The following is a 10,000-nucleotide window of genomic DNA, read 5'->3' as shown; positions in this document are numbered from 1 at the left end:
TAGCAGAGGCTAAATGGGTGGTAATCAGCATCCTTCAAATGTACACCGACCCTTATATTTTTTCATCTCAAACAATCGATATTCTGTCACTCTAACTGAAGTGCTGAAATGTATAACAAAAGATGCTGCTGGGAGAAAACAATTTAATCTTATCACAGAAACATCATCCCATCTTTCCATTTTATCAGCCTTGCCCTCATATCCATTTGGTTTATGCTGTGAATGTCGAGCAGAAAGTAAAATACATATGATATATTGTGTGTCCACAAGCCTCAGACCATAAAGCAGGTGGACTCATTACAGTTTCACATACACCATTGATGACAAATAATAATTCCTTTTTGTTGTGTGTAGTGAATGTTTGGCAATTATTTGACGGTGGTTGAAATCAACACCATAGCCTGGCCTGCATGGACTTGATTGTTCTGAAATTATACATTAACGGGGACTTTGTTTGATTGCCCAGCAACATGTGGGAGGATTTTAAGCACTCAATGAAGTATCTTGATTTCCATGGCCAGGGAAAGATAAATAAATAAATCCTAAATGAAGGAATTGACTTGAAGTCGCCCTTTGAGTGGGCAGCCTTCTGTATTCAGTACAGTAATCAGTATAAGACACCCTTTGCTCTTTCTTCTTTGCTTTGCAGCCATCTGTCTCCTTTGATTAAATTACATGCACATTTGATCTTGTGCAGAGAAAGGAACAGCATATCAACAAATAGCACAAAAATACCCATTTTGTAAATGTCCTGTCCTTCTGCACTGCCTGTACCCAAATAGTCATGTCTTAAGTTGTATTAATAAAGTTGTATCTATGTGTACATCAAGGTTGGTACTCCAACCATCATACATTTATTTGAATGTGCATGTGATCAAGAGCGAGCAACGAGGCCTACTCGTTCTGTCGTCCATCGATGGAGCAGAAGAGCTCCTGGAGCTCCTCGGTGGTTAGGATGCTGTCTGCAAAGTAGGTGTTGAACTCCTCAAACGTCAGCTTGCCGTCGTCTGGGAGAGAAACGCAGATTGTGCATCAAGGCTGAGATCAACAGTTGAGGAAGAAGAAAAATCAATGTTTTCTTTAGAAACGTCCAATCTGTCACTGAGGAAAATATATGTAGGACTTTAAAGCGTCATCACAGCTGCGCCACATTGTTCCCCCTCCCCCTCCTTGCAAAATAAATATATGAACAGTTTGTTGGACAACTTTACCCAATAATCTTACTGTGAGTGGACATTCTCAGCAATGGTGGCCGTGAACCTCGTGCATACCAGTTGAGATTGTCCAAGGAATGTAGTGAACTCAACCAAAAAACACAATACTCCTGTTTCTGAACAATTTCTAAAGGTTTGATAATTTCTTTAAATTCAATAAAATACCAATGAGAAAGACAGGACTTTGTTTCAAAAAGTCCTGTCGAGCAGCAATGAGTAGTAGTGGTAGCTACTACTCATTGCTGGTAAACATAAATCAACATCGCCTAACCAGCACAAAAAGATCTCAAACTAAATGTATGATCTCATCAAATATTTTGTCATTTTGTATCCAGGTCTTCAGTTGGGTTGGGCTGATTCATTATCTAACAGCCGGCCCATTAAACATAGAAAATAGTTAGACTGCCATTAAATGAAGTGGATCCTAGAACGATGGCAAGATTTCTGATGGGTGGTTTTGTCCTGAGGATATGTTGAGATGCAAAAATATTCAACCCAAACTAATTAACTAATTAATTACATTAGCCAAAAAAAAGACAAACAGCTAACAGCAACTTAGCTGGATAGCTATTTATCCGGCTAAAACAGCTATGATAATAATAACAAAAAACTTTTACACCATTAAACCAAATGTCCAAATGTCTAATATCAAAACAACAAGGTGAAGAATACAAAAGGGACAAAAAAAATCTCAAGGACAAGTCTGAAGTCTGCAACCATATGGTTTGCTGTTACCTCGACGACAGCAGAATGCGTAATGTGGCTGGGCGAGAGTGCATGCAAGACACCCTCATCCTACATGCCTGTTTCGTCTGAACACAGACTGTTGTTTTGGGAGGTTCTATGAAATGATAACGAAAATTTACAGGCAATTAATATAACATATCCCCTAAGACATTAACATAAAGACGTTTTAAATAAGAGCATATTTGTAAGATCTGTCCAAAAGATGATCTTGATTGTTGTTTATTTTCCTATTTGCTAAAGAAGTGATGGTGACTACTCTTGTACTGTCGCCTTGGTTTTCTTTGATGAACAGGACATACATCAGATAATTCCTAGCACACACAGTGCATGGATCAATACACCTGGTTATGTTCAGTCCCTTCCCATACCTTAAGGGCTATTTTTGATCTTATTCTTCTCATGCTTCATATTGTTGCTATATTTTAATGATTGTGGACTTCTTGATGACATTCTCACCCTTCCTTCCACCTCCCTCACTAATAAAACACAATGGCTGAACCACTAAAACACATGAACACATACTGCGATCGAGTGAGGGGGCTCCTTTGTCTCTTTCCAAAACGATATCCAGAACAGTCAATCATTGACCGCATTGAATGATTGACAGGTGTGTTTTTTATTCTTTACATTTGCTGTGGGGAGATGTAGGGTCAGCGCTCATAGAGCAAGCACCTCACCAAGAGTAGTTGCGGTTAGAAGATCACCTGTCAACAAATTAAATCACCACAAGATCATTTGTTTAAAAATACAACAGCCCCAGTTATGTCAGAGGCTGTTACCTCGGACTGACATGCTATCTGAACACATTGGTGACAGCTATGTTGCCTGCGTCCTACGCCCTTTCCCTCTCGTGCTGAAAAGTAATCCGATCGCCATGTGTCATCCACCAGCCAAGGTTTTCCTGAGGATGGGGAACATTCTGTTCCTATCACACTGTACGACAGCAAGACAAAGATGTCTCTTTACTTCAAAGTCCTATTTATTTATACACTTTAACGCATAACTAGGATTTAGTGAGTCAATCTTAACATAGGCCGTCTCGATACCGGCTGTAATCCAACCCTCACTAGTCTGTGTAACATTGGTAAACATTGGTGAACAATTGTTTCTTTGTAATATTTCATTATTGTTGGATAAACACCATTTTAAAAACGACGATGAGAAAGCGCACGTTTCTTAGTTTGATCATTATTTCTCAAGGACTTCAAGAATCAATGTGACAAAAACCTTTGCAACCTCGTTCTCTCCAAAAGCAAATCGGAATGGAGCAGCGACAGCAATCAGGGCTTTGCGCCAAACAGACAAACAGACAAACGTGAGAGTCAGGCTGAGCTAATTAAGTCACTCAAGGGGTCAGAATAAACTAGGATGATGATTTAATGAGCCCTGAAGGAACCAACTAAGTAGGACACAAAGTAGGCCAGGGTCCGATCCCCCCCGAAGGTCAGCTCTTCTTCTGCTCCCGACGAGCCTTCCCTCTGCTAAGTGCTTTATAAACTCAGCCAGGGCGTTGTACGTATGGGCTTCAGACAACTCACCAGAGAGCGGGGAAAGAGTAACTTCTGGCCTTCTTGGGCACTGTGTAAAAGGCCCAGACACTGTGAACCCCTCCTCAGCGCTACGACTGACGCTGTTGGTATTCTTAGCATCAGTGCTCCACTTCAACTGTGTTCCAGAGAGCCATCTGTAAAGGGCCCCGTTCAGCCTCCAGACCATAAATAAGCCTGTTTAATGCTTTAAAAAAAGACCTGGTCCCACCAGCGCTAGGGTGCTTTCTCCCCACCGAGAGGATCCATACATCCTCCGTCTTTGAGCATCATAGTGACGCAGTTGTTAACAATAAAAGACACATTCGTTAAAAAACCCTCTTAAAAAAGCATAACGATGACCTACATACCGCGGGTCTGCATGCACACATACACACACCGTAGAATATGGCAGGAAGTTACCTACAAACTGAGATTTGCTACAATAATCCAGAAACAGGAAAAATTAAAAATGGAGAAAAACTCCCATTTGCAAACATATACCCTATTCTTCCCATTTTATGTAGCATGATATGTAATTTATCTTTCCTACCAAGCAATTTTCACCTGAGCTTCACTCTCATTCAAGAGCTGCTAAAACCGTTTTCACTGGTAGCAAGCATAGCGCACAAGATGTTAAGAATCAGCAATTTATATTTCGAATGGATTTTGCCCTAGGCCAATGGAACCTGCAATCTCCCCAAAATATTTCTGGTATGTGGTTAAGGGCTGTCAGTGGGTAACTGCTGTGGATTAGGGAGCCCAGTCCATTCTGCAGCAGTTAACTGCTGATGTCCAGTCTGACCAGATTGATTGTGACGTCTCATTATTCCCTAAGAGATTGGACTGGATAATGGAGTTTAGAGTTTTTTAAGCCTCAGCACCAACAAAGGTGATGAGTCAGGCCCGGCTTCTCACACAAGTGGCGGGGGGGAAAGACAACAAACCTTTTCCCAGAGGCAGCGTCGTCGCACAACCACAGGTGTCACTCATAACACTAACTATGCTGTAACAGGGCACGGGTAGTAATCATGTTTCTGGAGGCGGGGATCTGTCAGGTCATTATTGGCTATTAACAGCAAATACAAACATGTCAGCAGTAATTAAGTGTAAAAACAAAGGGTCTTTAAAAGGTTTCAAATTAACACTGTGTAGAATGGACAGCGGAAAAATGTGATCATTCAATTATTCTGAAAATTTAATACACTTACGCAAAATAATTATCTTGGGTAGAATGTCTATGGGCAATATCTCTGCCACTATATTTAAACGCACTACCTGGTGCCATCAATCAGATGCTCAGAAATATATCTACAGAAATAAATACCAGGCAAATAAAACTTCTAAACAATCTAAAACTTGAAACAAATACTTAAATCTAACTACCGTAGATTTATGTACGCTTTTTTCGTTCTTCTCTTGCACAATTCATTGCTTTATAATTGCACACTGATGCAATACATTCGGGATCCACTTCAATGCGTTTTTCATCAAAACCTGAGGATAGCTCGGTGCAGTCTCCCCCCAGAGGTTCTGCTATTACATCGTAGGACTGCTGGATCCTGGAAAAGGGCACGCTAGTCCTACTTAAAGGAGACCCGGGCGACACCTGTGTCTTCTCTACCATGAGCTGGCCTTTGTGAAAAGCATGGATTGGTTGGACGTTGAAAAACATTCTAATCTCTAATCGAATGGGAAAATCAAGAACTATCAATCGTCGTCATAAAACGTGGAATAAATAATTGATAGCCGTTTGTTTCGTTTATTTAAAATTGAAGAGAATCAGCAAAATACGATCCGTCCATGGATTTTAAACAGGCAATCTTGAAGATCTACGCTTCATTGTCTTTTATTTCTCTGTGGTGAAAGAAGGCAATACACTACTGCACACACAAGTGATTTGAAGAGCGAGTCTGTCGCCACCATACCCTCTGGGTTGAAAGAAACACTGCTGGCTGAGGGAAAACGCGTCACTGACTATGTGCTGCTTGGGCTTTGAATGCATGGCACGAGCGTCGCCACTGACACCCAGTATTTAACAATCATTACACTTCAAATGTAAGTGCTTTCATCAGTAAGCCACAGGCTTGATTACCGTTGTGTTACCTCATTCGGCATTAGAGAGTGGCTTAACTGATATTTATTGACACATAGATCCTTGGACATCTTCTAGATAGCCACTTTAGAGATTGTATTTGGTGATCAGTCGGCCATGCAGGAGCTTACACAGGTACCAGTGTATCAGCATTGATTTTAATACACATGTGAGAATGCATGGTGTATACACTTTCCAACAGAGTTGTATGGAAGCATATATGTAGCAAAATTCAAATGGCAATGCAATTTGCAATTTGCAATTCAATAAGTAATTACGTTATGCAATTGACAATGCATTATGCAATTTCATAATGTAATTTGTAAATACGTTATTCAAAGTGTATTTTAAAATGCAAAGTGACAATGCAATCCTCAATTAAATTTGCAAAAGTTATAACAATAAAAATACAATAACATTTTGTCAAATTCTTTGAGTTCCTTTATTCAAATTGAAAAGCTATAGCGTCCCCGTGATTGCAATCCACTTCGCCACGCTCCGTGTGTTGCGATATTCAAATGACATTTCAATCCGCAAAACGGAATCCAAAACGGAATCCAAAGAGGAATCCAAAGAGGAATCCAAAAAGTCAATATGCAAAGTGGCAAACGTATCAGCCACCAGCCACTCTATTGTGTCAGACTGTTTTATGTGTGGGGGGAGGGAGTTCCAGAGCCTGGGTGCTGAACAGCTGAATGACCGGGCACCCATTGTAGTGAGTCGTGATGTGGGGATACATAGTAGTCCAGCAGAGGTTGAGCGGAGGGAGCGGGAGGGAGTGTATTCTTGGAGGAGGTCGCAGAGGTAACTGGGGGCTAGGTTGTGGAGAGCTTTGTAGGTGAGGAGTGGGTGGAGACGGTGGGTCTCCCGACCCTATGTTTCGCACCCAGTGCCTGTAGCACTTTGGAAATCTTTGTGTTTACCACACTGGCGTCAAAACGTACCCGTGAGGATAAGTTGTCTATCCTATCTCCCAGAACACGCACTCTATCTACTGCATCTGTGTCTTCAACACGATTGTTCTCCACATCATCGGCCAAACTTCGGAGCGTATCAATAATCACCATTGGTGACCATGGACCTGACACATACGAACTAGAAGTGAACAAGGAAATTACGAGCAAGTGACGTAGTTCCCGCCCAGACGCTGATTGGCTGATACGTTTGCCACTTTGCATATTGACTTTTTGGATTCCTCTTTGGATTCCTCTTTGGATTCCGTTTTGCGGATTGAAATGTCATTTGAATATCGCAACACACGGAGCGTGGCGAAGTGGATTGCAATCACGGGGACGCTATAGCTTTTCAATTTGTATAAAGGAACTCAAAGAATTTGACAAAATGTTATTCTATTTGTATTGTTAGAACTTTTGCAAATTTAATTGAGGATTGCATTGTCACTTTGCATTTTAAAATACAATTTGAATAACGTATTTACAAATTACATTATAAAATTGCATAATGCATTGTCAAATGCATAATGGAATTCCAAATTGCATTGCCATTTGAATTTTGCTACATATATGCTTCCATAGAGTTGGTCCACATACCCAAAATACAGCTACCAGGTCGACATGTGTGGCATTGATGGCATTAATCAATCACAGGGTTCAATTTCATTTACTATTACTCTAATCAATACAGAACAAATGCTCAATATCAAAATGAAGTCAAACATGTGTTAATTGATATTAAACCCATTTAACATCTTATCATTGTAATGGAACACACACAACAGTCACAACCACAGCCGCTGTTGTTTTACCCGAAAGATGCTCTCAGATGAACATTATCTCTTTTTTTTGGATATGAGTAGCGTGAGTGAGCCACATTACGCTAATGTAGATCCCTCCATGGCAGTGTACACCCAGTCATCTGTGTCCAACACTGACAGGGAGAGGTGGGTTATGTCTTGTCATACTCTCTCCCTTAGCATTTTAATTGGGTGGAGAAACTTGGTGGAGCATAAACAGACAGAAGTACCCCCCCCCCCCCCCCCCTACCGCACCCCCACACACACAAACATACATATCACCAGCACCTAATTTGCCACCACTATCAGCCAGTGTATTATGTTGTTTACTTACCATTTTTGTCTGCACGGCGGAAAATCTGGGAAAGGAAAACAGAATAGAAAAGGAAAGAGAGGAAATGTTGGTTATTGCTTCCTGCTGAGCGCCAATAAAGGCCTCAACAGTGCACACAATTAGCATTCATGACAATGAATCTAAAAGACTGCCACAAGGATCTCTCTCTCTTGCTCGCTCTCTCTCTCTTATTACATTACACTTTATTTAAATTCACTACCTGGTACAGAAATATATCTGCAGAAATACATAGCAGACTAATAAAAACATATTTAAATCGAACCATCCTGATTTATGTATCTTTGGGTTAATTTTATTTTAGAATTCACTGCTTTATAATTACAGACTGATGCACTTCATTTGGGATACACTAGCATATGTTTTTCATAAAAAACTGATGATAGAAACCTCATTCAAATTTTCCAAGCTATGGTGTAGGAAAAAGTAAAAAAGTATATCCACCACAGCCACAGCTCCAAATAAACAAAGACTATCTAATCTCTATCAAATTTCCTCTACCTGACTCCATTCAGTCATCATGATTCATCATGACCAATAGATCGGTGATGCAGATTTTATGAAAATGGGGGATTGAACCTGTCTGGAGCCCATTAATCCCGATTCAGCACACGATCGGGGAAACTCAGACAACAACATTTCGGTACTTCTCCTGCCTCACTCTTTGTGATTGTTCGTTGTTAGAGAGAGGTCAAAACAAACAGGCCTGGCAGTTCTGACCTTATGGTTATTAATAACTGTACACGTTGCCCTCAGGTATTAGTTTCCATCCGTCAACAAGGTAAGCATCTCCAACCTTCCTGCTCTTTTGTCTTTCATTGTCTTTGGGCTTGGCACATTCTGTCGTGACAGCGGCCATTTTATTATTGTGCCCAAAGTCACACACACACACACTCACAATGATCTATTTTTTACCTATTAACAAGACATTCTACAATAACAGCCCTATTATTTTACAGTATGACTCAGAAATGGTTAACAATGCCAGTAGCAGCACACCACACATACTCGGAAAAACACACACAGACACAGTTTCCCTCCTTCGAGTCATTAGGCATTAAACTTCTGTGTTGTAGCAAATGTCGTGAGTCAAAATTTGTTTTGGTTGAACATCTCTGTGTCACTTGTTGGATTTCGTGGGTTAATTTAGCTGATAATGCACAGTTTAGCGAGTCTTGAGGAGAAAGGTCATGAGCTACTTGCTAGTGTGCTATGGTGTTGATGGTGCGATGGCAGCTGGTAGTGGTAGGACAGTAGGCGCTGTTAAAGCCTTATAAACACACCACCACAAGCTTGGCTTTGCCTTTGTCATAGTTTAACAAATTGGTAGAAAAAGTGCTAATATTTCTATCATGTTGCTATCTGCTGGGTGCTTATTTGTAGGGTATTTTTAATTAAATGTTGTTAAAAACATTTAATTAAAGGAGAGATCATTAGTATGAGCGCGCGCGCGCGAGCGAGCGAGCGAGAGAGAGAGAGAGAGAGAGAGAGAGAGAGAGAGAGAGAGAGAGAGAGAGAAACAACAGGAGAAAGAGAAGGAAAAAGAGATGAATAGAGCGAAAGATGAGAAAGAGCAAAGGAACAAGATAGAGAAAGGAATGTAGAGAAATATAACTATTGGATTAAGATAAGATAAAGAGAGATGCCCTAAAGAAATCCAACATAAACGGCGAGAAACAACATAAAGCTAAGTGGGCAGATAGTCTGTTTGGACAGAGCCTCCCAGCACAGAGCCACACGATGCACAACCCAAGATAAAAGGCTGGGATAAAACCAAGTGCACAAGCCCTCCCTCTGGGGACACCACCAAGTTAATTGCTGGATAGCCTTGAGGAGGGCATGTTCCAGCCACTGCATCACACCTCTGTGATGTACTGTAAGCTCTGGGCGCTTCCACTTTCTCTCTGTGTATGTCCATTCAGTATTAATTATTTTTGTCATTGAGTTTTACATTACAGCTATTCACATAAAGCTAGCAAATAAAATCCAAGCCAACATTCACATATTGATACAAACAAAAACCGAAGTACAATGTTTACTTTTGCTGCCATTTAGTATACTATTACTACAACTATATATAAGAGTTGCTTTGCAAGGCATTATGGTAATTGTTAGTATTCAGGGACTTTGGCTGTTTAAAATAGATATCTTTATCTGTTTATATGTGTTCTTTATCAGTTCTAACGGGTGTCTAGACTAGATCCATGGAGGGAAATGCATTACATACTGTGGTGTTGAAATATTATCAAAGAGAGATTGTCCAGGGATGCATGAGTTTGATCCACTTTTGAGTTCCACACAGTTCTAAAGCTA

At 40.5% G+C, this 10,000-nt stretch overlaps 1 protein-coding gene across 1 annotated transcript in view; it reads right to left on the bottom strand.

The window, feature by feature from the left end:
• necab3 (N-terminal EF-hand calcium binding protein 3) overlaps positions 1 to 10,000 on the bottom strand; it is a 32,897-nt gene that overhangs the window by 20,661 nt on the left and 2,236 nt on the right. The window contains exons 3-4 of the mRNA XM_056606825.1: positions 7,670 to 7,694; positions 899 to 1,007 (exon numbers count right to left, since the gene is read on the bottom strand). Coding sequence (XP_056462800.1) covers positions 899 to 1,007; positions 7,670 to 7,694 — 134 coding nt within the window. The remainder of the gene's footprint in view (positions 1 to 898; positions 1,008 to 7,669; positions 7,695 to 10,000) is intronic.

The sequence above is a fragment of the Gadus chalcogrammus genome, chromosome 13 (genome assembly GCF_026213295.1).
Source record: "Gadus chalcogrammus isolate NIFS_2021 chromosome 13, NIFS_Gcha_1.0, whole genome shotgun sequence".
Classification (NCBI taxonomy): Eukaryota; Metazoa; Chordata; class Actinopteri; order Gadiformes; family Gadidae; genus Gadus; species Gadus chalcogrammus.
This window is presented reverse-complemented; position numbering and strand designations above follow the sequence as displayed.